Source organism: Dermochelys coriacea, chromosome 24, assembly GCF_009764565.3.
Source record: "Dermochelys coriacea isolate rDerCor1 chromosome 24, rDerCor1.pri.v4, whole genome shotgun sequence".
Classification (NCBI taxonomy): Eukaryota; Metazoa; Chordata; order Testudines; family Dermochelyidae; genus Dermochelys; species Dermochelys coriacea.
This window is the reverse complement of record NC_050091.1, coordinates 7,467,139-7,492,203: the sequence shown is the minus strand read 5'-3', so window position 1 is coordinate 7,492,203 and position 25,065 is coordinate 7,467,139. Positions and strand designations below refer to the sequence as shown.

The 25,065-nt window shown below is 53.6% G+C and overlaps 1 protein-coding gene across 3 annotated transcripts; it reads right to left on the bottom strand.

The window, feature by feature from the left end:
- Positions 1 to 141: 141 nt before the first annotated feature.
- On the bottom strand, positions 142 to 24,477 carry PRUNE1 (prune exopolyphosphatase 1). 3 transcript variants are annotated; one of them, XM_043502220.1, is made up of 9 exons: positions 24,245 to 24,477; positions 12,460 to 12,564; positions 12,003 to 12,208; positions 9,728 to 9,906; positions 9,192 to 9,350; positions 8,815 to 8,909; positions 7,979 to 8,137; positions 2,010 to 5,048; positions 142 to 1,888 (listed from the first exon to the last, which is right to left on the bottom strand). In XM_043502220.1, exons 1-8 carry the CDS (start codon positions 24,281 to 24,283, stop codon positions 4,527 to 4,529), a joined length of 1,464 nt encoding a protein of 487 aa, XP_043358155.1. In that variant the 5' UTR covers positions 24,284 to 24,477; the 3' UTR covers positions 142 to 1,888; positions 2,010 to 4,526. The 3 variants fall into 3 exon arrangements, with proteins under 3 accessions (XP_043358155.1, XP_043358156.1, XP_043358154.1); XM_043502221.1 differs by lacking the exon at positions 24,245 to 24,477 and adding an exon at positions 19,715 to 19,871; XM_043502219.1 differs by lacking the exon at positions 24,245 to 24,477 and adding an exon at positions 17,610 to 17,937.
- Between the last annotated feature and the right edge of the window lie 588 nt (positions 24,478 to 25,065).

Below are 25,065 nucleotides of genomic sequence, written 5' to 3'. Positions count from 1 at the left end.
CATGAATAGGGGGTTGGATGGGGGGTGGGTTCTAAAATATACACCACCATGAGCAGGGGGAGAGCGTGTGTGTGTTAAAGTACACACACACACACACACACACACACACACACACACACACACACACAAAACAACACAGCTCAGGAAAGCACACAAATTTAATCTTTAAAATGCAAGATCATCAGAATTACAAAAACAAAAAACTTTGGTTACGTAATATTTCTCTTTTTTCATACAACAATTCTGAAATAAACTTTGAAACGTAGCACATTTTAGTAGGTCTGCGGCCTAAGTAAAAAACACAACACCCTAAAAGTGTTGGAAGGGAAATTACCGTATCAAATCATTTAAAAAAAAAAAAAAAGACTAACAAAACGTTACCATCGGAAACCCTGCCAGCCAAGAACAGCTGCTCACCCCGCTGCAGATGGGCTTGCCGAGAAGGGAACAGAAAGGCTTACGGACCCACTGTGACAACTGAGGTTCTCATTGGTTCTCTTGCTAAAATGCGATTTACACAATGCTACACCGGATGAAAAATCAAACCGCATTCTCTTCACTGTGCCTCGGTCCCCTCCATTGAAATAAATCTGCTTATCATCTTATTTTGCCTTTATTACATACTGTATATTACTTCAGCTGATACCCAGTTTAACAGGAGCCTGCATCCAGAGTGAAATTGACACCCCCCCCGCCCAAGACCTATCCAACCCCGACTCAGGAAAGAACTTAAGCAGGTGTTTAACTTTAAGCATCCTTCCCAAATAGGGATGCTTTCCTAAATCAGGGCATGGAGGCCAATTTTGCTGGCTTATGTGATGCATTAAGCTTTGTGCTGCTTCCCTATCCCTGCACAAGGGTGAATTAAACCCCAGCTCTGATAGAACTGAGAGTTTTCCTACCCCATTCCCCACAAGTTCAATATCTCTCTTCCCCAACCCCTCACCCCAAAGCAGATTTTCTTTGTCCCACAGATCGCAAACGTATCCTGGCTCCTTTGATTACCATGTGGGGCAGCCTGAGCTGGGAGCTCTGGAAATCATACCCCAGTGGACACCAACTCGCTGATGGTAGGACATGTCCCCTGCTGTGCCTCAGTTTCCCCCAGCTGCACAGCAGGTATAATGACCACACTCACCCAGGGGGGTGTTGCAAAGATTACTTCAAAAAGGGCTATGTAGTGTCACCCCCAACTCTACCAGGCAGATACTAAAGCTTTCATTAAACCCTCCAGGGTCTTTCTGCTTCCCTGCTCTTTAGGGCACAGATTGTGTGTTCTGTGTTTGTACGGCGGCTAGCACCATGGGGTCTTGGTCTGTGACTGGGGCTCCTGCGTGCCACTACAATACACATAAAGAGGGAGATCACACCCTGCATACATGATTCTGTCTTACTCCTGGTGCACGGTGCAGGACTGACAGCCTCGGAGCCTGAACCTCTCGAGATGTTCTCCATGAATAAGGATGCATGTTGCTTTCGTAGACAGACCACATTACAGCTACTAAATCGAGAGGGATTCAGACACAGCATTCATTTCCCGGTATCGACGTCATCCGTCAGTGCAGCTCTCATACCCTTTGGTTGTGGGGCGTATGGCCAGACACAGACTGTAGTGCAGGAGGCTCAGGGCTCTGCCACAAGGGGGTCTCTCTAGGAGGCACGTACCATAGAGACGTACCGTGGTTAGATGATTCACAAGACGAAAGGGAGGAGGGGAATTCATGATGCACTGAGGAACACGCCTGGGGTTTCTAGCACCCGAGGCTTATTCACAGCCACCACAGACAATGGGGTTACATGGGGGGGTCAGACTATGGGGTCAGGGAGTTTTTTCCCCTTCATGCAAGTGCCCCACAGAGTGGACCCGGCTTGGGGGCACACGCAGTTACTATGAAGTGAGCTGTAGCTCACGAAAGCTTATGCTCTAATAAATTTGTTAGTCTCTAAGGTGCCACAAGTACTCCTTTTCTTTTTGCGAATACAGACTAACATGGCTGCTACTCTGAAACCTTGCTAACTTGCAGTGTCAGTACCTGAGGTCTTTCTAGGAGGCACAGGCCATTACGGTTATCACAGGAGAGCCCAGAATGACAATTCTGTAGAAAGCCAGTTCCTGGGTGCCAGGTGCACCAGAACCACCACTCCAGGTGGAAGTCTGTCCTTAACAACGAAAGCACCAGCAGGGCGGCAGACAAGGGCCATTTCCAAGGAACGGAGCCTGGAAAAGATTTCGAGGCCAGATTTTCTGGTTTTTGCAGGCCCAATCGTACCAACCTGCAATTTAGGTCAATTTGCTGCTTGAACTCCTATTTGCAGACAAGAGTCAGGGCCACGGGGCCAAGTTTGCTGGAGAGCTCAGTTCCTATGTAGCTACCTAAATAAAATGGGATCACATGTTCCTTGGGGCCAGATTAACTAAAGAGCTCACCTCCCACCCGCTACCATCTGAGGACAAGGGGAATCTCATACCCATCCCTCTGAACAACGGAAGCTACTAGGTGGCAAGCATAAATCATTTAAGGTCGTGGCTACATGGGACATTTGCACTGGCATAAATCCATGATATGAATTTAAATAAATATACGGCTTTAATCCGCATGGAAACTGATTTCCGTTACGAGTGACTGATTTTGTTTAACTGAAGCCAATTGGGAACTGGCTTAAATTAAACTGAAATAAGCCCCTCCCCCCTCAGAGCCCACGGAGGGGTTTGCACCGATTTAACTTGAACTGGTGCAAATTTCCCATGTAGACAAGCCTCAAGCACTCTGAATTGCCAGCCCACAGAATTGTAGACATGAAACCGCGCCTGAAATCAAATGAGCCCACACCAAAAGAAGCTGAGTTAAGGGCAAGCTGATAGTGTCTCCCCTTTGATAGTTTAATGAATAGTCGCCACCTGAAAAGTACCTCATTAACGGCTACTTTCAAAGGGAAACTATGCAAGGTGCGTGTCACGGTACCAAACATGCCCCCAGAAAGGTGAGCAGTAGCATTAACACAACTGGCTTTACCAATCAAAATGGCATTAAACAAAGACAGTAAAAATGATTCAAGCTGTGGGTCACAGGGACACCCTGCCAGTCCCCTTGGGAGAAGGGACAGATGCATTGGGGCATTCTGTACCATCCATTTCCCCACCCGCAGGACGGACTGTGCCAGGGGATGGGTAGCTCAGCTCTCCAGTAGGACAGTAAAGACAGGCTGGGATTTTGTGGTTATTCCCTCTCAGTGACTCAGAAGCAAACACGCCCAATTCACGAGCACTGAGGAGGGATTTCCTCATTGCGAGCCCTGCAAACTCAGCTAGGGCTCCAAAAGTCAAGCCAGGCTCCTTCCTTCTTGTGCACCAGGCAGGCGTGGGGGACGACAACAAAAATGCCCCATAAAACCTGTAACTGGAAATTAGTAATGATTCCATAGATGATGCACAAGGAGGAATAAACCCCAGTCTCCTCCCCACAGAGCCGGGCTGTTCCCATGGGGCTAACGAGGAGAGACCCCAGCCCCCTCCCCGCAGAGCCGGGCTGGCCCCGGTTTGCTAACAGGACCTCAAACCAATTTGTCCTGGCCCTGGGCTCAGCTCCATTTCATGGTTGCTTTCCAGGGCAGAACTTTAGGAACCAATCACTAGAAACCCCTTCACACAATCCCAGGACAGCCGGCTGGAATTCACTGACCCGGGGGCCAGTTTCCAAAGCTACCCAGCCAGGGTTTCAAAGGGACTGGACAATGATGACCACAGATAATGTGGATGTTGGGAAGGAAGAGTTTTCCTTTATGCATGGTGCTGCCCAGGCAGGCAGGTACATGGCAGACCCAATGGCTCACAGGAGGCAAGATGGCCGACTGCGTCACATGGGCCGGGAGGAGAGGAGACGGGAGAGAAGCTCCTCTCCTTTATTGCTGTTCCCCGACGGGGGATTCTGGATGGAAGTGACGCTGCCAAATCCACACAGGGTTCAATGAGAGTGGAGCCGAGATCTCTCCTCCCATGATGCGAGGGGTAAGCCTTTGCACATAGGAAGGGGACACAACATAGAATGGGACTCAGGGGCTGCTGGACCTGGGCGTTCTTCCGCATAACACAGCGCAACCGCTCATGACCTAGGGCATGGTGACGCACGAGGCAGCTGTGGCTGCGCCAGGGCAGGGTTGAAAGAAATCACTGTAACAGAGAATGTGGTGGTGGTACTTGTGGGCACAGTCCGGCCAGGATCAAACCCCTCGGTGCCTCTAAAGTGCAGCTGCACTTTGCATTGAGAGGGGGTGCCACTCTGCTGGGGTTTTTGGTTTGGCTTTCCCATGAAATTCCCCGCTGGAGAAGGAGCTGGCCGGAAGTCGGCTCCGGAGCATCGCTGACAAAAGTGCCCGTGTCTGGCTTTTATTGCAGAGGCCAGGGTCCACATCCCCGCGAGACAGACAGATGCGTTTCATCCACACACAGAAAGAGGCCACGCATCTAAGCCCAGAGCACCAGGATTGCAATCGCTTCCCTGAAACCCAAGCGGGCACCAGCCCCGGTGTCATTTCTTTTCAGGGCTGCTGCTGGCAGAGGGGCGCACCACTGTGATGTGGCTGAACTTCTCGAAGATCGCCTCCACCGACAGCTTGGGCAGCCCCCTGTCCAGAGGGCACTCATCCACCAGGCTGTTCATGGGGGTGGGAGGCAACGGGGCATCGTCCTCCAGCAGGGCATCCCCATGCCTCGGGCACCTGCCTGGATCTCTCCTGACCCTTGGCTCGTACTCCAGGGCACCCGCTTCGCCAGCTACATCCGAGTCCTCCGGGTTCTCGTCGCTTTCGCCGCACCCGGCAGAGGAGTCTTTTGGCTCTGGTCTCGTCATGCCACAGGAATCTTTGTCTGCGGGATGCATGGTGCCAGCCACTGTGCCCCACTCCCTTAGGAAGTCTTTAAGGATCGGGAGGACTTTCTTACGCGATGCAACTGTGTTGCCTTGGTGGTAGGCACAGAGGTTGGGGTAGAGGCTCCCCAGAGGGGAGAGGTCCAGGGGCGGGTTATTAGCACGCTCCAGAATGCCACATACCTAGTGGGGACAGAAACACGAGGGGGTGAGGAGCCGGCTGGGAGCCAAGGACCCTCCCGAAGGCTGAACTTGCTGTCACAACGCAGCGGGGATGGGATCATGATACGCATAATACAGCAAAGCCGGAGCTGTACTGGGCTGACCTCTCAACTCCCCTCCTACTGTTTGGGGCACTAGCCATGTTATTCGGATATGCTCAGGGCCAGATCTTCCACTGGTGTAAACTGGTGCAGCTCCATGGATTTACACCATTTGAGGGGAGAGGGAATTATACATAGCTTGCCTCACATTGATTGGATCCTGGGCGGGAGCCCCATTCTGCTGCACCCTGCCATTGCTGCTGTAGCACATCTGCAACGCCGGGGTGCGAGAAGAGACCAGAGCTGGGGTCTCTGCTCTCGGTTCTCCCAGCCAGGCCCTTCTGATCCCAGGGTCGCTCTCCCCACAAGCTTGGATACAGCTCCCAGGTTGTTCAGTCTGCCAGACAACGGGCCAGATCCTCAGCTGGTGTCAGTCGGCACATCCCAAGAGAATGACACTGATTTACACCAGCCGGGGATCTGGCCCATGGATTCCAATGGCGTAAATCTGCTGTAGCTCCAATCAGGGATCTGGCCCACAGACTCCAATGGAGCTACGGCGGATTTACACCAGCCGGGGATCTGGTCCACAGACTCCAAAGGAGCTACCCTTATTAGGGTAGCTGAGCATCAGACTCCAAATCTCCCGTGCCTGGGCAGCCAGTCAACTGAGAGAAAACGCACGTGCCCCCCACAGCCCAGGGAAGGGTTTCACACACCCCCAGACAACCCCAGGGAACTGCGAGCTCAGAGCTGAGCATTAAGGAACAAGTACATTGAGTGGACAGCGGCTGACAGGCAGATGTATGCGTGTCGGCAGCCAGGGGAGACAGGCTGGGTTCTAATGATCGACATTCAGCTTGTATCTGCCCAGTCCAGCCTCCAGAGGCAAAGCACTGGATGCGGGAGACACCAAAGGTGCACGTTGGGGCAGGATGACACAGAGGGCATTTCCCTTTGGAGCAGATCCGGTTGCAGGGATGGAAAAAGGAGTCTCTTACCTCTCATCTCTAAGGCTGCTGTCTCCCTCTCGGTCCCCTCGGCTGCTGTGATCTCTGACCCACCCGGGCGATTAGCCTGCGATCCCTCCCACGGCTTTAAACCTTTGACCACGGTTAATGAGTGACGAGCGGTGGCGCGGGATCGGACGGAGTGGTGGTAGTGGGGGGAGCCACTGCGGCATGGCTGGGGATGGGGGAGTAAACACGGCCTCCACCCTCTGCCCCCACTCTCGTGGTATGTTCTTGCCAGGCTCTGGAAAGCCAACTCTGCAGGCACGTGGGCTGCTGCACTGGGGGTGGCCTTGGAGCTGAAGGGTGAACGCCAACGCCGACACAGCTCAGCAGCCACCCCGCCGGCTACGGGAGCGACTGCGGAATGAACAAGCTCTGATGGGCAGGGGATGGGGGGGCTGCAGTGCTGAGCCTTGAGGGAGGGGGGATTCGCGGGGACCTAGAAACACCCACCAAGGTGGCGGGGGGAAGGGAACAGAGCTCTCAAGCGGTTTTGCTTCCACTTGGGTGGAGAGTGGCTCAGCGGGGAGCTTGGCAAATCAGGCAGGTGAGCCGGTTTCCAGGGTGGACAGTGCTTGGAACCAGATAGCCATGGAAGGTGCTGGAACAGCTCGTGCGCCTGGGCCCCAATTCAGCAAAGCACTTGGGTGGGTGTTTCATAAGGGACTGATTCCCACGGGACTTCCGCACTCTGCTGAGCTAGGGGCCAGGGCCGCAAGAGGGTGGAGGCTGGAGGAGGTAACCCACCGGGGAAGCGCCACCACCCTGTAAATCCTCTCCCAGCCAGCTACCCGCCACTGCAGCAAAGAGGAAGGTGCTGGTTACAGCCCAGCACGCTGATCTGGGAATTCTCAAGTCCAGGGGCACCCAGAGAGTCTGATACCCAGCGGGGGCGCTTCCTGCAGGCAGCTCCCTTGTGTTTTACATTGTACAAACAAAATCCCCAGATCCCAAGCTTTGGCTCCCAAACCCCTTCACGTTCTGCCCCATCTGCAGCAGGAGCAAATCAGTTTCTGCTCTGGGCTCTTTGCAGAAGCAACAACCAAGGTCCAGTTCCTCCCTTTGCTCCATTTCTAGAAGGTTCCCAAGGTGGGGGAGGCAGGGAGGGGCAGCTTTAGGGGCAGGGATTATCAGGGGTCAAGCAACGGCCAGACTACAGCAATGGGCCACTATGACAGCAAGTCAGATAAGTGCTTTGCTGGGTCAGAACCTAAGTCATACATGTCTAGAAAACATGACCTATAAGGGAAGGCTGAAAAAATTGGGTTTGTCTAGTCTGGTGAAGAGAAGACTGAAGGGGGCCAGGATAGCAGTTTCCATGTACATAAACGGTTGTTACAAGGAGGAGGGAGAAATATTGTTCTCGTAACCTCTGAGGACAGGACAAGAAGCAATGGGCTTAAATTGCAGCAAGGGAGGTTTAGGTTGGACATTAGGAAAAACTTCCTAACTGTCAGGGTGTCTAAGCACTGGAATAAATTGCCTAGGGAGGTTGTGGAATCTCCATCATTGGAGACTTTTAAGAGCAGGTTGGACAAACCCCTGTCAGGGATGGTCTAAATAATACTTAGTCCTGCCATGAGTGCAGGGGACTGGACTAGATGACCTCTTGAGGTCCCCTCCAGTCCTATGATTCTATGTGACTTAAACAGGTGCTTAACTTCAATGCTGTACAGGATCAGGGCGCAAGCAGGGGATCTAGCGCTTGCCCTCAGTTTGTTATATGCATGGGCTGCTGGGACTGGCCACTGAGGAAGGGCGGGCGGCTCTGGAATATCCCTTGAGAATCTGAGGGCAGACCCCGGGCAGGCAGGCAGCATGCCCCAACTATGCTCACCGCTGTGCGCACTGCCGCATGCTGGCTGTACACCGCGAGCTGCCGGAATGGCTCGTTCCGCTCGTTGAAGGATATTGTCATGGCTACCAACCCGCCGTAGCCATACCGTTGGCAGAAGGTACACAGGTCCTGCTGCAAGCCAGGCCGCTGCAGGAAGGCCTAGGCAAGAACAGCGAGCGGCATCAGAGTCCGGAACGCACAGGCACACGATGGCACAGCTCCCGCCTGTCTTACTACCCGTCGTCCTCCCCCACCCCCAGCACCACCCACTTGTCTCATGCACCTGTTATGTCTGAACTGTTCAGACTATTGACTCCTTGGAGAAGGAATGCTTATTTGGAAGCAGTGTGGTCTAGTGGATAGAGCAACAGACTGGGATGTAGGAGACCAGGGTTCTATTCCCAGCTCAGCCACTGGCCTGCTGGGTGACCTTGGGCAAGTTCCGTCTCTGTGACTCACTTCCCCACCTGTATGATGGGGATAACAGCATTGCTCTGCCTCAGAGGCGGGTTGTGAGGAGGTGCTCAGATACTACACTGATAAGTACCACAGAAAGACAGAAAACCCTCCACTGCCCTGCGAGGTAGATGGGTAGCATTATTCCCCACTTCACTGGCAGGGCTAGGGAGAAAACCTAGCTCCCAACCATAGGATCAGCTTCTTCCCACTTGCACAGGGTAACATTTAAATAGCAAAATGCACAGATACCCAGCAGGCAAAAGGTGCTTTCACTCCTGGGCTCTATTCCCAGCTCCACCACCGACTCCCTCTGTGGTCTGGGGCAAGTCACTTCACTTCCCTGCGCCTCGGTATCCCCATGTTTTATTGATCCTTACCTCTAGCGTCACATACACAGCACTGATGGCCAGAATGAGCCCATCACTCGACAGCGCCTTAAGGTCCTTCCGCAGCATCTGGTCCGTAGTGAGCCCTGAAAAAATGAGAGGGGCAAACGTGAGTGAAGAGGGATGTTCGTTCCCAGCAGGAGCTTGGATCACTTCCAGGGAGCTGTGTGTTTTGACGCTCCAAAAGACTCAGACAGCGTTCTCACACACAACCCTCTGACCACTCTGCTAGGTGGATTCTTGGACTGTTTTCAGATGAATTTGGATACTCACCTGATTTAGTTCCTCCAACTATATAAGCTCCATGCAGCCCCTGCCTTCCCCATCTGTCCCACTTGATCCCTGATCAATCCGTGAAAAGCGGGTACCTGACACATCGAACTTGGCTGTCTGCAGAGCCTCAAACAGGACGCTCCTCGCCGGGAGATCTGGGAACTTAGATTCCAACAGGGCCATGTACTGAGTGTCTTTGGGAGTCACTTTCCCAGCTTCCGGAGTCATATTGACACAATCCAGAAGTATTGCACCTTTAAAGCAAAGGGAGCAGCAGTTGACAGAGAAACACAGTGTGAGCCAAGCCATGAGAAAACAGAGACCATACACGGTGGTTGTGATCTTAGACATGAGCTGGGGAGTTAGAGCCTTGGGGTCTAGACAGGTGCTTTGTAATATCTCCCCTAAGCAAAGCCCTGCTGCAATAGACTGGCCTTGCAGGAGTCCAGGATTTGCTGCTTCCTGGGTTGGTGCAGATGCAGCCCTGCTGAGCATGCTGCTGCTTAGGGGCCGGTTTTACAGCCAGCAGGATACAGCCTGGGAGACAGGCCTGATTCTTGCGGCTGTGGGTCTCCGCCCCAGAACTTTACACCCCTTCCGGAACGTCAAAGCAGGCTAGCACCGCTCTCACCACGTAGCAGGGCAGCCGTCTGTCTGTCCAACAGCTCCGCTGGGCCCTGCACAATCCTCTCCGTCACCAGCGTGGCACAGGAGCCCACCAGCTCCGCGGTGACTCTACACCGAGGCTCACTCTCCAGGGGCCGATGGTCGATCACCTCGATCACGGCCTCCTCTAGGGCTGCGTCTCCGCTGGGTGGACAAGATGGAGAGGTGAGCGGCGGTGCGCGCGAGAGCGCCCACCTCTTGAGAGGGGGGCGCAGGCCGGGAAAGACCCCGGTTTCGTCCCCAGGCGGTTCTCTCTGCAATTTCTCCCCCCACCCCCACCCCAAAATGAGGGACTTAGGTCAATGGAGTCACCCTGGGGATGGAATCTGTCCTTTTGGCTACACTATCCACCCGAGCATCCAAGGGTGTTATGGCACACACAGTGGGCGTTATTGTGTATTTATAGCATCACCTTGGGGACGGACTGAAAATTCTTCCTCTCGGGCTCTTTTCTTACCCCGCCCCCCACCAATAAAGGCCGAAGGGGGGGGCTTATTTCCTCTACACCGAAAATATACTGACATGCACATGCAAAAGTGCTGGGCTGAAGGCGGTGCTGCAGTGAGGGGAGGGGTTTTTTAGCCCCTAAACAGGAAAAGGATGATATGGCAACTGGGGGGGGTGAGGTTGGGGTAGCCATGTAGAGGAGGAGACAATACACGGAGCGTGGGCAGGGGTGAGGGTGGTGTAAGAACGCCGTAGGGTGGTGGCAAGGCGGGCACAGGAAAGGATGGCAGGCACGCATGTAGAAGATGAAGGGGGAATGACATCATGTTTGGGTTCCCAGCGACACAGGGGGAAGCTGCGCACACCTGCCTGCTCATATCAGAGGTTTTACACCTCATCCCCTTTAGCAAAACCCTCCCAGAGCACCCAGGGATGCACAGCAGCGGTGGGGACGCCGCGGCTCCTGTCTGTAGGTCCCTTCTAGCCTCGAGAGGTCTCCCGGCAACTGAAGGGTTCATGAACTTGTCTGGACGTCAGATCTGCTCTGGTGGGTAGCAGCCCACCCGGCCCAAGCCCTCTGTGCCTTGTCCCATGCTGACCCCGTGTGCAGGGAGCTGTCCCTGGGAAAGACCCATCTCTTCCCCAGTGCCCATGAGATGTGAGCCAACAGCAAGATTAGGAATATTTTAAAGTGAGTCACTCACTCCTCTAGGGCAGGGGTGGGCAAACTTTTTGGCTCGAAGGCCACATCAGGGTTGCGAAACTGTATGGAGAGCCAGGTGGGGAAGGCTGTGCCTCCCCAAACAGCCTGGCCCCCGCCCCCTATCCTCCCCCTCCCACTTCCTGCCCCCCTCACAACCCCTGACCTATCCAACCCCCCCTGCTCCCTGTCCCCTGACTGCCCCGACCCCTATCCACACCCACGCCCCCTGACAGGGCCCCCAGGACTCCCACGCCTATCCAACCGCCTCCTACTCCCTGTCCCCTGACCGCCCCCCCCAGAACCTCCGCCCCGTCCAACTCTCCCCTGCTCTCTGTCCCGACTGCCCACTGGGGAACCCCCTGCCCCTTATCCAACCCCCTGACACCCCGCCCCCAGGAGCCTGCAGCCCCGCTGCACGGCCAGAGCCAGCCAGCCAGCGGGGCAGAGCACTGGTGGCGCGGTGAGCTAAGGCTGTGGGGGAGGGGGGACAGTGGGGGAGGGGCCGGGGGTTAGCCTCCCCAGCCGGGAGCTCAGGGGCTGGGCACGACGGGCCCGCGGGCCATAGTTTGCCCCCCTCTGCTCTAGACGTTTCCATCTGCCCTTCTGCACCTATCTTGCATAATCCAGCAAGGATGCCATCCACTCCATAGACAAGACAGTTCTTCTGTTTATAAGGCTAAGCAATTTCATCTACTTCAATTGCAAGCTCATTGGGGCAGAGGCCCTCCTTCTGTTCTGCGTCCGTATAGTGCCTAGCACAAAAGGGTCCTGGGCCAGGATTCTACCACAATACAAATAATAATGTCTTCATTCGCCCATCATTTACTCCCCACTCCGTCCTGCCTGGAGCCCCCACTTTCTCCCCCACCAGTGATTTAATGATAACACCGAGCTGCCGTATCGCGAGTTCCATCCGTAGATGTCAAAACTTTATAAAGGTGGCTCAGTGTCCTTAGCCTCATTTTACAGATGGGGAAACTGAGCCACGAAGAGGGGAAGTGATTTGCCCAAGGTCACCCAGTAGGTTGGTGGCAGAGCCAGGATTAGCCTCCCAGATCTCCTAAGTCCCCTGCACCGCCTCTCCACTTGCCTCGGCAGGATGTGGTGGTCAACCAGCGTCAAGGAGAGGAGGCCAGCCTGGTGCAGCGCATGCAAGTCGATCTCATCCCGGAAGATCAGGCAGCTGTCGGGGATCTGCTGCTCCTGCAGGAGGAAGGTGCTCTCTGTACGCAGGGGGAACTCCGAGCGGGAGATGTTCAGCACCGGGACGAATGCTGCCTTGGACTCCAGAGAGGTCTGCAGGAGAACACAGTGAACCTCAGGGACAATTAGCAGCAGGCCTTGGCTATGGAGAGCCCTGCCCAGGGGGGTCCAGGCATCACACAGCAGCTCTAGTGTGCATTGGTCTCAGTGCTATGTGGTCACCAGCCCAATTTCCCCATGTCCCCCCTTGCACAGAGAAAGCCCCTTCCCTCCCCATCCCCGTTAATTCCACGCAAGCCGAAGTAGAGCTCCAAAGCGGAGCCAAGCCTCAGGGCAGCACTCACCTTTGCCAAGTAATAAGCCAGGGCAAGCGCCGACACCATGGAGTCCAGATCGCAGGATTCATTCCCCAGCACCACGTGGACTTCCTGCCTGTGCTGGACATGCTCCTGCCAAGAGACAGCAGGCTTTGAATCCCAGCAGAGCAGGCCCAATGTCGCTTGCACGGGAAAAAGACCCACTCCTATGTGCTGATGCAGAAGGAAAACGCACACCGTCTGCCCTGTGGGCAGGCCGAGCCGTGAGGGGCACCGGGGGGCTGACATGGTGGGGTCTTCCCGCCCGGCTCCTCCCTGCCTGGCCCAGGAAGCCTTGGTCATTCTAGACCCTTTGCTGGCTTAAGGGCCTCTGGCTCCCAAGTTCATCTGCTGAGCAATCCAGCACCACACTTGAACCTGATCATCCCCGGGACCCCAGAGCATATGCCCGACCCAGGCACGTAGCCAGCGCCACCAAGATGCTTCAAAGGTAACAGTCACCGGACACCTCTGGGTTAGAAGAGCCAATATAGGGAGAGACGTTCAGCTGATTAGAGACGCACCGGCTCAGCGCTCTCTGTAGTACCAGATTCGCCTCCCACTCATCCTACCCCAGGTTTACAGACTGGCAGTGTTTAGAGACGCACACTGGGCTGTCAGCCCCTCTGTGACCACCTTGACCCAGCATGAGACTGACAAAGGAACGGAATCCTTTCGGGAACACAGCAAGGAGGAGCTGCATGAATGTTTTCCACCCGCCAGCGTCGTTCAATGGCTAAAGCAGGGGAGCCAGGACTCAGCTCTGGGAGGGAGCTCGCTCTCGTGCTCAGACCAGGGCCCAGGGTATCAGGACTCCTGGGGCCCATTCCTAGCTCTGAAACTTTGTGCCTGTAAAATAAGGTTAATAATCCAATATTGTCCAACAGCACAGAGAGGGTGTGAGGCCTGCTGCGTACAAATGGCCCTTGGAGGAAGGCAATGTCAGTACCACTGGCTATTGCTTTGCTCTGTGCTCACAGGGGGTCAGTAGGCTGCGAAAGGGCTGCTTTGTGTTTTGAAAGGGAGATAAACATCTGGGGTTCACGGAGCAAAAGAGAAGGTTTCTGGCAGCCTATAACAAAACACAGGCAGCCAGATCTCAGGACACTGTGCTCCTAATACAGCAGGCCCATAAGCGGCTCGTCAGAGACGCAATCGAAACTCCAGCTGCTATTGAATCTCTTTGGTTCTAAAACATCCAGGAAGGGGCGGGGGGCAGGGAGGGCATGTGCAAAGAGAGCTGCAGGAACAAGCTGTGGGCCAGATTCTCCTTTCACACCATTTTACTCCTTTCAGAGTAGCAGCCGTGTTAGTCTGTATTCCCAAAAAGAAAAGCAGTACTTGTGGCACCTTAGAGACTAACAAATTTATTAGAGCATAAGCTTTCGTGAGCTACAGCTCACTGTAACCCCAGGTTAGACCAGTAGTAGGTCAGTAGTAGGTGGGAAGATAAGCAGACTCCTCTGGTTGCAGCCAGAAGTTCAGATGCAAGGAAAACGGAAAGGGATGAAGGAGGGAGTTTAAAACTGAAGGGCATGATTCTCTGTTTGCCATGATGTCATTTACAACAGCGCAACTATGCTGACCTGCCAGCATTTTACAACAGAGTACGTGACTGCATGAAGTGCAGGGCAAAAGAAGAATCAGGCCCAAGACATTCGAGGTTCAATGTGAATGTGGGGTGAAGGGCTGGTTGAGACGCTTATGGCCTCTGAGCTGGTTCCGATGCTCCAATCTCTACACTGGCCCTTTTGCTCCAGTGCTGAAACTTGCCAATGAAAAGTGAGCCTGGAAACTATACGTGGGTAGCAAGGTCTCGGTGACCACTTATGAATGAAGCTTTTGGTACCTGTAAAAGCAAATGGATGCAGCAGCAAAGAAGCCCTCCTTGTCAGGAAGCAACCAAGGCAGATCTGCACCAGCTCCCTAAAAGCTATTTGCCATTCCTCGCAGGTGCAAAGAGGCAGAATCCGTTTCCCAGTTACCGTCAAGAGAACAGGCGGACACACTCAGTGCCGGGTTCGAAGCGCTGGGCGCTGGCTGGCCAAGCACTTTAGATAAGCAAGGCTGGGATAATGCATTTATGGAGCAGAGTTAAGAGCTGCATGTTACCGAGCGAACATGCAAAACAGCAGCATATGGCCCCCGGGGAGGAAAGAAAACAACCCCACCGAGAAATGCACAAGCAATTTGCACTAAAAGGCACTCAAAGGCCTCAGAGAGGGATGTGTGCAGCCTTTTCAAAGCTAATTTACCTTTGCGCTATCTGGGAATGGCAGCGATGTCCCAGCCATTCCTGCAAACACATTAAATCAACATGACGGGTCTGATCCATTAGGATTGTAAGAGACACACTGGCACCTTTTGGAATCAGAACGGATTTTTTTCAGGGGAGCAAAGGCAATTAAAATTGTCATTCCATCTAAATAATACAAGCAGCATATTCATAGAGACCTAGATTTTTATGGGACCATTCTGATCATCTAGTCTGATCTACTACCTGCCACTGTCCACAGAACCTCACCCAGTAATTTCTGCATCACGCCCATATCTTCTGGTTGGGCAGACATGTATCTTGTACAAAGACATCCCGCCTTGACTCAATGACTCCATCACCATGACCCTAGGAGAGTTGCTTTATTCTAGTCAGCACTGACTCACTTCTATAACACCAGGCATTTCTCAATTTTTGATCCTGGGACTGCAATCCAAAGAATAAATAATAATACCTCTAGCAATGGTAGGTCTCTTCCTGGGATACTGGATTCAATTCTGGCCCCGCTATTCCAGAATGAGATTGCCAGAACAGAGAGGGCCTTATGGGAAAACATCCAGATTGAAAAGGCCAAACCTCATCGACTCTGAATAAATCACTTGGGTGCATTAGCACATTTCCCCCTTTGCCTCCCTGTACAATGGAGATAATAGCCAGGCCCTGCATCGCAGGGGGGCTGTGAGGATAAGTACATTAGACTGGGAGGGGCTCAGATGCTGCAGGGATGGGGGTCAGTCCCAGTCTGGCAATTCCTATATTCCTAATTTGTGCGATACAGGAGGCCGTGGGGGGGGGGGGAAGAAAAGAAAAAAAGTTCACTTTTGAGCTACTTCTGCAACTGTAAATAGAAAATGCCAATGGTGCAGACCTGTAGCGATGGCAGAATCAGCTGATGAGGAACTGAGTCAAGGTCCGACTCATTCATACTAACAGAACACGAGGCTTCTCTCAGGCACTGCATTCATCTTTTGGGTTCAAAACTGATAGGGGAAGGGGAAGCTGACACAGAAGGACAACATCATTGCAACTTTGGAGACACAAGCCACAAAAACAAATTGGGAGGGGGAACATCTGCGGAAGAGATCCTCACCCAGCAAGCCAGGTGGCTAATAGAGCCTTGACCGGCAACCTACTGAGCTAAACCAGAGTTTCTCCGTACACTGTGAGCAGACAGACACCATGGGACTGAATGACTGAACTTTGGACTGGGAGAACAATGGGGAAAGACAGAGGTTATGTCTATACTGCAATCGGAGATGTGACTGCATCTAAAACCAGCAGTGAAAATGCAGTGACACAGGCTTCAGTGCGGGCTGGAATAAGCCAGCCAGGGACCCTGGGTATGCGGTCTCATTACTAGCTCGCATTACTAGGGGTCCTTGCCGCGGTGTCTTCACTATTAGTTTTAACCGCGCTAGCTAGTTCAAAGCTTGTGCGGGGAGACTAGCCAAGCTGCAATCACACCTGCACCTGCAGTGTCTACATACCCTTAGTGAGAGACCAGTATGGGAGGATGTCTACTTGAAAAGTCTGCACCCAACTAGAGACAGGTTTCAGAGTAGCAGCCGTGTTAGTCTGTATTCGCAAAAAGAAAAGGAGTACTTGTGGCACCTTAGAGACTAACAAATTTATTAGAGCATACGCTTTCGTGAGCTACAGCTCACTTCATCGGATGCATTCGATGAAGTGAGCTGTAGCTCACAAAAGCTTATGCTCTAATAAATTTGTTAGTCTCTAAGGTGCCACAAGTACTCCTTTTCTTTTTGCAACTAGAGACAAAATCACTGCTATGGTCCGCCCACAGTATAATACACAGTGATTTAAAGGGGTAATTCACAGAAACAGTAGCATAGCTATATATACACATACGTGGCAGGGGACTGGAAAGGGCTTAAATCTTCTGAGAAGGTCTGATGAAGGGAGATCACAGACCCACCATCCCAAGCCAGGGTAGTATTCAGAGCAATTTACCGCAGTGCCTAGAGAGGTCTGCACTGAGAGTGGAACCCCACTATGTCAGGCACTGTACCTCAAGACACTTCCTGCTGCAAAGAGCTTACAGCCTAAGTAAACAAAACAGAAAAGGATGGGAAACTGAGACAGAGAATGGGAAAATGATTTTGAGCTAGGACTAGAACCCAGGAGGCCCAGTTCAATGTGCTGTCCCACTGAGCCATGCTGCCATGCAGGGTTTTAACATCACCTTTTCTCCTGCCCAACTTTTCTTTTTAGCCTTGCAAAGGTAACGCGCATTATCTCACACCCAGCCTGCAGGCAGCATTAATTTGCAGGCCCAGCATAAGCACGACTTCACATGAGTCTCAAGCAAAAGCAGCAGACTTATTTTTGCGGCAGGCAAAGACGCACACGAATAGCAGCCAGACGACGTCACCGATGCGCTCGGCGCAAACAGGCCACGCTCAGTGAGCCGCACACAGAGGCTTGTTTATGTGCAGCCCCAAACAAATAGTTATTATGGAAGAACACTCACCCTGCATTCATCCTCCCAGCTCCTCTCTGCGGCCAGCAGAGTCCGACAGGCCAGGAGAAAGCAGCTTTTTGTCCCAGCTCCCCACACTTCCACCCCTCTCTGTGTTCTGTTTGATCTCCAGAACAAGGGGACCCCTTCACCAGGTCAGCATTTAGGTTACACCCCACCACTCAAGCTTTGTCTATGACCCGGCTTTTAGCCACCGGAGTAGTTATGCTGATGCCGATCCCTAGTGCAGATGTAAACTAAGCCTTACACTAATGCAGCGTGCGTATCGTACGGGCCTCGTTCACCCCAGTGCACAGTCTGTATAAACCCAACACTGATTCAGCAGCGAGGCAGATTTGGGTACATGGCCAGGGACCTATTTACCAACAACTGTCCTTCTCCCCAGGTCCTACCGCCACAGATGCAGTCAGAGCAGGGCACTCCCATCAGAGAGATGGAGCAGCTGCTGGAGCTTTCTCTGTGAGGGCCCTTTAGCTTTGAATTAGTTCCTTCCACCCTGGTCTGAAACAGTCCTGCCGGGATACGCTGCCAGATCCATTTGCTTTTGGTAACCGAGACGACTCCAGTGGAGACCATAATGACGGGAAATACGGTTCTAAGAGCTGGGTGATGATTTATGTTAACAACAGGGCAAAGGAGGCTTCCTAGAGCAACCCATGCATCATGGAGCACTTAGAACCAAAGACATGTGCTGCTTTTTTATAGTTTCATGCGAGTTTAAGGTTGGAAGAGACCAATTAGATCAGGTGTTGGGAACGGTGAACTGTGGTCACTGGGAGCTGCAGGGGGCCGTGCCTGCGGATGGTCAACGTAAACAAAATGTCTCGTGGCCTGCCAGTGGATTACCCTGATGGGCCATGTGCCGAAAGTTGCTGACCCCTGGATTAGATCATCTAGTCTGGCCTCCTGTATCACACATTTCACCCAGACACCCCAATATTAAGCCCAAAGACTAAACCAAAACATTTCAGGTCTCAGGAGACTAAACTGTGTGCCACAGGCAGAGAACAGGAGAGACCTGTTTGGGGGAAGGGATAGCTCAGTGGTTTGAGCATTGGCCTGCTAAATCCGGGGTTGTGAGTTCAATCCTTGAGGGGGCCATTTGGGATCAGGGCAAAAATTGGGGATTGGTCCTGCTTTGAGCAGGGGGTTGGACTCCATGACCTCCTGAGGTCCCTTCCAACCCTGGTATTCTATGATTCTATGACCAAGTTGCCACCAATGGCAGGGAACTGATTAGGTGGAACGTGCCCAGGGGAGGAAATTCCTTCCAGACCCTGAATATGTGAGCAAGACCCACCAGCCAGACATCTAAGAAAAAGGATTCTTGGTGTCACCTCAGGGCACTGCCCTACCCCGTCCAGTCTCCCGTCTCCAGCTGTAGCCCATCGCTGATGCTTCAGAGGAAGGCAAAAATAACCCCAGCATAAAGGAAGTCAATTTGCATCGGGGAAGAATATTCCTTTTTAATCATCCCTTGCATTTTTACAGTCCTGGAAAATAAATACCCGATACCGAAACCTGCACTGTGTCAGTGATTGCACACGGTGCAGAGCAAGGAAGAATCAGGCCTGAGGCAGGGAACAGAATGCAATACACCACTGGCTAAAAACCCTTGTGTTAAATAAGGCCTTAGTCCCACTGCTAGGTCCTCTCTGCTACCCAGCGCAGAGAAGCAGGCCGGTCGGTGAGCAGGACAGGCAATGATGCCAGGCAGCGGGGGGGGGGGGGGGAGGGAAGGAGAAAGGAAAAGTGAAGTCCTACTCTTTGGGAGTCAGTGTCCCAGCCCTTCCCTCCTCACAGCAGTACTGGAAGGTAGGTTTATAGAGTGTCACCTGCCTTCAAGACTCTAGCAACATGGAAAGGTGGGGGACTGTCCTTCAGCATAACCTCCACGAGATGGGAGGACAGGAATGCCTGCCTCACCTTATGGAGGCCCTGCGCTTCTCCCACAAGTGTCACCAGCCAAAAGGCACCAGCTTTGGGGTCACCGCAAGCAGCATCTCCAGGACCAGACACAGGGGGCACAGACAGATCGCGATGAGGCAGTTTTAGCACCAATTCAAGAGTCCTTTGGGCATCTGCTGATGGCAACACCCTTGGAGGCAGACATGTGAAACACACGCAGTCCATGGCCAGCATTCAAAACACACACTCAACACTGGGAAAGATGAGCCGCTCCTGGAATGGGTAAGACACCATGTTGCTAACCTATCCATTTCACCGTGCAAGAAACACTAGGGAAAGTGGGGATAATTCTTCATAGCACTTTGTAACTGTGGGGAGGATGGTTGGTCTTGCAGCTAAGGCACTCGACTGGGACTCAGGAGATCTGGGTTCTAGGAAAGTCAATGAAATTGCTCTGCACCTCAGTTTCCCCATCTGCAAAGAAGGGATAATCTTCTTCCTCTCCTTCCACCTTTTGTCTATTTAGACTGTAAACTCTTAGGACAGGGACCGTTTCTTACTCTGTGTGTGCGTGCAGCGGCTGACACAATGGGCCCCAGATCTCGGTCACTCCGTGTGCGTGCAGCAGCCAGTACGACGGGCCCCTCATCTCAGTTATTCAGGGTCTGTGCAGCGCTTGTCTCAATGGGGCCCTGATCTCAGCTGAAACCTCTGAGTGTTACCCTACTATGAATAATAATAGTAAGTAATAGTAACAGGAGACATCACTGCATTAGCTTTGCTATTTATTCCCTCCCCCCACTCCCCAAGAACCAGGGAGGGTTTTCAGAAAGAACGATCAAAGCTGGGGATTAGCCGAGAAATAGGAAGGTTCTACGGGATATTGAAATGTCAAGCAGATTTTTTTTTTTAAATCTCAGCTGATATTTTTACACCTCTGTGCAGAGAGAAATTAAACATATTACTGACTGCTGTCTAGCTCATATCTCTCCTCAAAGAACTGCATTAAAATACTCAGCTATAATTTCCTTATCATAACAAGGTATCTTAGGAAATCTAAAGCTATTAGAAGAGAAATGTAATTTAAACTGCATAGTAAACAGGATCAAAATAGACAAGATTCTTCTTTCATATCCATTGCTCCTCAAGCACACTGATATTGTCACAGCCTATAGCTAGCTGAGTGACCTAATTCTCCATTGCATCCATTAGAATGTCTCTGAAAAAAGCATTGTATCACGTTATCAAGGTTTTGGGGGTTTTATTATTTTTGTATCCCTTGATCAAATAAGATGAATGATATTTTCCAGATGCAGAGAGCTTGTGGCATGAGAATTTCTGCCCAAACACAAACTCGTGTGATGGCCACAAACAGCATTGGGATGTCAAAACTCATTGCAATGAAACACTCAGCAATTCTCAACTGTTTACCACACAAATCTGCTTGCATAGAACTGTTGCCTTCACTTGAATTTTGGCACACTTGGGGAGATGGGAAGAAACACACTATGATGGGAAGAAACACACTCTATTGCAAGAGGCAGGCAATCTTCCATTTGCATTTCCCCACATGGATTACGCTCTATCTGATAGGTTCATGCTAATCATGACATCCCCAAGCTTCTCAAGTATATCACCATCTCAAATACTTTGGAGGCCACCAATGACTGTTTTATTGCATATCCCAGCCTTACTAACTTATTTCGCATAAGCAAAGCAAGAAAGTACTAGGCCTTGAAAAGACAAGCAGGGCCTGGAGGCCAGAATGAATCCCTAAAGGAGAGCCCACTCATATTTCATTTGACTGACATGTCTTCATCTATAGGGTCCTTTTGAACATAATGATTAGTGCTTACAGCACTCTATGCTAATCCCTCTCTGAAAAGGTTGCTCCAAAGATATATGATGTCAGATGTTCCGCTCCCACAGCCCTGTGCAATAGGGAGGTGTTGTACAGATGGGGAAACTGAGACCCAGAGACTTGTCTTACGTGACATTGGACGTCTGCAGCAAGAACAGAACCCATGTCACGTGTCTTAACCACAAGTCCATTCTTTTACCACTTTGCTCACATGTCACAATGCCCCACTTCATACAGAGCTGTCAGCCTGTGACTGCTGTTGGACAGTTACAGATTGGTGAGGGTGCCTTAGCCCAGTGCAAAGAGAATTCTCTCTAAACTCACAGTGCAGTAAAGTCTCACATCTGACACACAACTTCGCCCTTACCATGAGTTTATAGCCTGGGCAGAGATCACACGTAAACTAGCAAGCTAGACCTTTGATGATTTTCAAATTAGTGGAGCACCTTATTTCTAAAATGCATCTTTTCAATGTTACAGCCAAGGTCTATTTCATTCCTGGAGAGAAGTCTCCAATACAGACAAGGCAACATTAAATTCTAGCAGGTCTTTACCACCTCTATTTCCTGTGCTTCTTATTTTCACACTGTAACCTGTTCACTTTAGCACTGTGCACAGCTGCCCATCACAGCAGAACTGAAAATGCTAAAGACATGAAAACAACAGCTTCTCCCTAAGGGAAACAACCGAGTCAGTTTGTGCATCCACTTCTGACGCTCTCTCTCCCTACCCATACACACTAACTTTAAACACCTGCCCCTTTGTTTCTACAACTTCAGCCTGTTTTCTTAATATTTGTCAGTCAACAGGTCCCACAGGTGAAGGAAATTATATGGGTCCGGGATATGCAAAAGCCAATTTGAACTAGCACCAAAACAAAACGTTAGCCTGATGGTAGAATTTAAGTCCAGCATCACATGAAACATCAGAACTAGATACCACTGGAAAACTGAACCTCTTGTGATTTGAAGTGGGGTATATATATTTCTTATAATCTCTGGTAAGTCACATTAAAGGTGTATCTTGCTTAAATTTCGTTCTCTACTTAAATTCACCCACGATTTTAGTTGTTACTAGTTCTAGGGGTTCTTAAGACAGCAGACAGTGCTTCAGAGTCCAGCACCCCAGTAGCAGAAAGTCGTAGGCTGGGATTCTCCTAGGAACTTGAAAGGAGTTTGGTACCCACCTTTCACTGAAAGTCAGTGGGATTTGGGAGTCTAACTTCCCTGTAAGGATCCTTTGAAGATGCCAGCCTCAGTCTCTAACTCTCCTGGATCAGGACAGATCAGCTGCTAATGTCATTTTGGAAAAGCCGTAAGGGCGGGGGAAAGCACAATTGTAATCAGAGCACTGTGATTTTCAAGGTCATGGTATAAGGTCAGTTCCAGGACCAATATGTTTGGCTAAGTTCTGGTTTCAGTCCTGCCACCAAAGAGAAAATACTTCAATTCCCGGTACACTTTGTCCTAGTTCTGCAGGTGTAAATGGGCTACATCAAACTAGCTGTTACATTGGTGCCCATCCCTGCAGCATCTGGCACCTTAGCCTAGATCCCAGGCCAGTCCCAGAGGCAGGATGAGGGGAGATAGAAGATCATGGGGGCAGCACGGAGGGGGACCATGGGGTTAGGGGAAGCAGAGATTGAAGGGGGGATGGGGAGGTTTGGAGGGGCATGGAGGAAGCTGGAGGACTGGGCATGGGTGGATGGGGGAGGAATCGGGGGCAGCAGTTGGTGGGTGCTGGAAGGCAAAGGGGACTAAAGGAGCAGGGAGCAGTTTGGGGCAGTGATGGACAGGGTGAGAGTGGGGTGAGCTGTGGAGTGGAGGTCAGGCTGGGGAGCAGCAAGTGCGGGAGATGGGTTGGGCCGCGGGAGAGACAGGAGCAGGCTGTGTGGTTCTGGGGGGAGCAGCAAGGGGAAATTCAGGGGGCACCAAGGCTGGAGGAGCAGCAGGGAGAGCTGGGGTTTGTGAGGGGGGCGATGAAGGGAAAGTTTTGTGGGAGCCAGAGATGAAGCTCCCTCTCTGGTCCCCCTGTGCTCCCCCCAGCCCATGGGCCCCCCATGCCCTCCCTCCAGCCCCCCCATAGCACCCGCTCCTTCCACAGCCCCTCATCCCCCCATACCCCCCTCCTGCTTCCTCTGCTCCCCATAGCTCCACAGCCCCTAATCCCCCCATACCCCCCTCCTGCTTCCCCTGCTCCCCATACCCCCCTCCTGCTTCCCCGCCTTTCATAGCTCCACAGCCCCTCATCCCCCCATACCCCCCCTGCTTCTCCTGCTCCCCATAGCTCCACAGCTCCTCACCCCCCGTGCCCCCTCCTACTGCCCCCAGCCCCCGCCCCCCATAGCTCCACAGCCCCTCACCCCCCATACCCCCCTCCTGCTCCCCCAGCCCCCGCCCCCCATAGCTCCACAGCCCCTCACCCCCCATACCCCCCTCCTGCTCCCCCCAGCCCCCGCCCCCCATAGCTCCACAGCCCCTCACCCCCCATACCCCCCTCCTGCTCCCCCAGCCCCCGCCCCCCATAGCTCCACAGCCCCTCACCCCCCATACCCCCCTCCTGCTCCCCCAGCCCCCGCCCCCCATAGCTCCACAGCCCCTCACCCCCCATACCCCCCTCCTGCTCCCCCCAGCCCCCGCCCCCCATAGCTCCACAGCCCCTCACCCCCCATACCCCCCTCCTGCTCCCCCAGCCCCCGCCCCCCATAGCTCCACAGCCCCTCACCCCCCATACTCCCCTCCTGCTCCCCCAGCCCCCGCCCCCCATAGCTCCACAGCCCCTCACCCCCCCGTGCCCCCTCCTGCTCCCCCCAGCCCCCGCCCCCCATAGCTCCACAGCCCCTCACCCCCCCGTGCCCCCTCCTGCTCCCCCCAGCCCCCGCCCCCCATAGCTCCACAGCCCCCACCCCCCCGTGCCCCCTCCTGCTCCCCCCAGCCCCCGCCCCCCATAGCTCCACAGCCCCTCACCCCCCCGTGCCCCCTCCTGCTCCCCCCAGCCCCCGCCCCCCATAGCTCCACAGCCCCTCACCCCCGTGCCCCCTCCTGCTCCCCCCAGCCCCCGCCCCCCATAGCTCCACAGCCCCTCACCCCCCCGTGCCCCCTCCTGCTCCCCCCAGCCCCCGCCCCCCATAGCTCCACAGCCCCTCACCCCCCCGTGCCCCCTCCTGCTCCCCCCAGCCCCCGCCCCCCATAGCTCCACAGCCCCTCCCCTCCCGCGCCCCGCCCGGTACCTGCAGCGCGGCCCGGCGGCTCCGCACGAAGCGCTCCATGGCGGGGCAGGAGGCGGCGGCCGCCGCGGGCCCCGGCTCCGGAGCGAGCGGGCGCCTCCTCCCGCCGGGGTGGGGAGCCCGGCCCGGCCCCTCGGTACGAGCCACCCGCGGGGCTGCCGGGAAATGGAGGCGGCCCCGGGGAGCGAGAGAGTCGCTGGGTGGGTGTGACCGCGGGGTTGTGTGTGTGTAGGGAGGGTGTGACTGCGGGGGGGTGTCGGTGGGGTGTGACTGCGGGGTTGTGTGTGTGTAGGGAGGGTGTGACTGCGGGGGGTGTAGGGGAGGGTGTGACCGCGGGGTTGTGTGTGTCGGTGTAGGTGTGACGGGGGGTGTGTGTAGGGGAGGGTGTGACTGCGGGGGGGGTGTCGGTGGGGGTGTGACTGCGGGGTTGTGTGTGTGTAGGGAGGGTGTGACTGCGGGGGGTGTAGGGGAGGGTGTGACTGCGGGGTTGTGTGTGTGTAGGGAGGGTGTGACTGCGGGGGGTGTAGGGGAGGGTGTGACTGCGGGGTTGTGTGTGTCGGTGTAGGTGTGACGGGGGGTGTGTGTAGGGAGGGTGTGACTGCGGGGGGGTGTCGGTGGGGTGTGACCGCGGGGTTGTGTGTGTGTAGGGAGGGTGTGACTGCGGGGGGGTGTCGGTGGGGTGTGACTGCGGGGTTGTGTGTGTCGGTGTAGGTGTGACGGGGGGTGTGTGTAGGGAGGGTGTGACTGCGGGGGGGTGTCGGTGGGGGTGTGACCGCGGGGTTGTGTGTGTGTAGGGAGGGTGTGACTGCGGGGGGGTGTCGGTG

What these genes read in the sequence shown, in the direction of transcription:
- PRUNE1 (XM_043502219.1), bottom strand. Translation starts at nt 17,822, where the DNA reads ATGGTCTCCACTGGAGTCGTCTCGGTTACCAAAAGCAAATGGATCTGG. An exon ending in GACCACCACATCCTGCCGAG is followed by an intron (nt 9,907 to 12,002) that starts GCAAGTGGAGAG and finishes TTGTCCACCCAG; the next exon opens with CGGAGACGCAGCCCTAGAGG. An exon ending in GACGGCTGCCCTGCTACGTG is followed by an intron (nt 9,351 to 9,727) that starts GTGAGAGCGGTG and finishes TTTGCTTTAAAG; the next exon opens with GTGCAATACTTCTGGATTGT.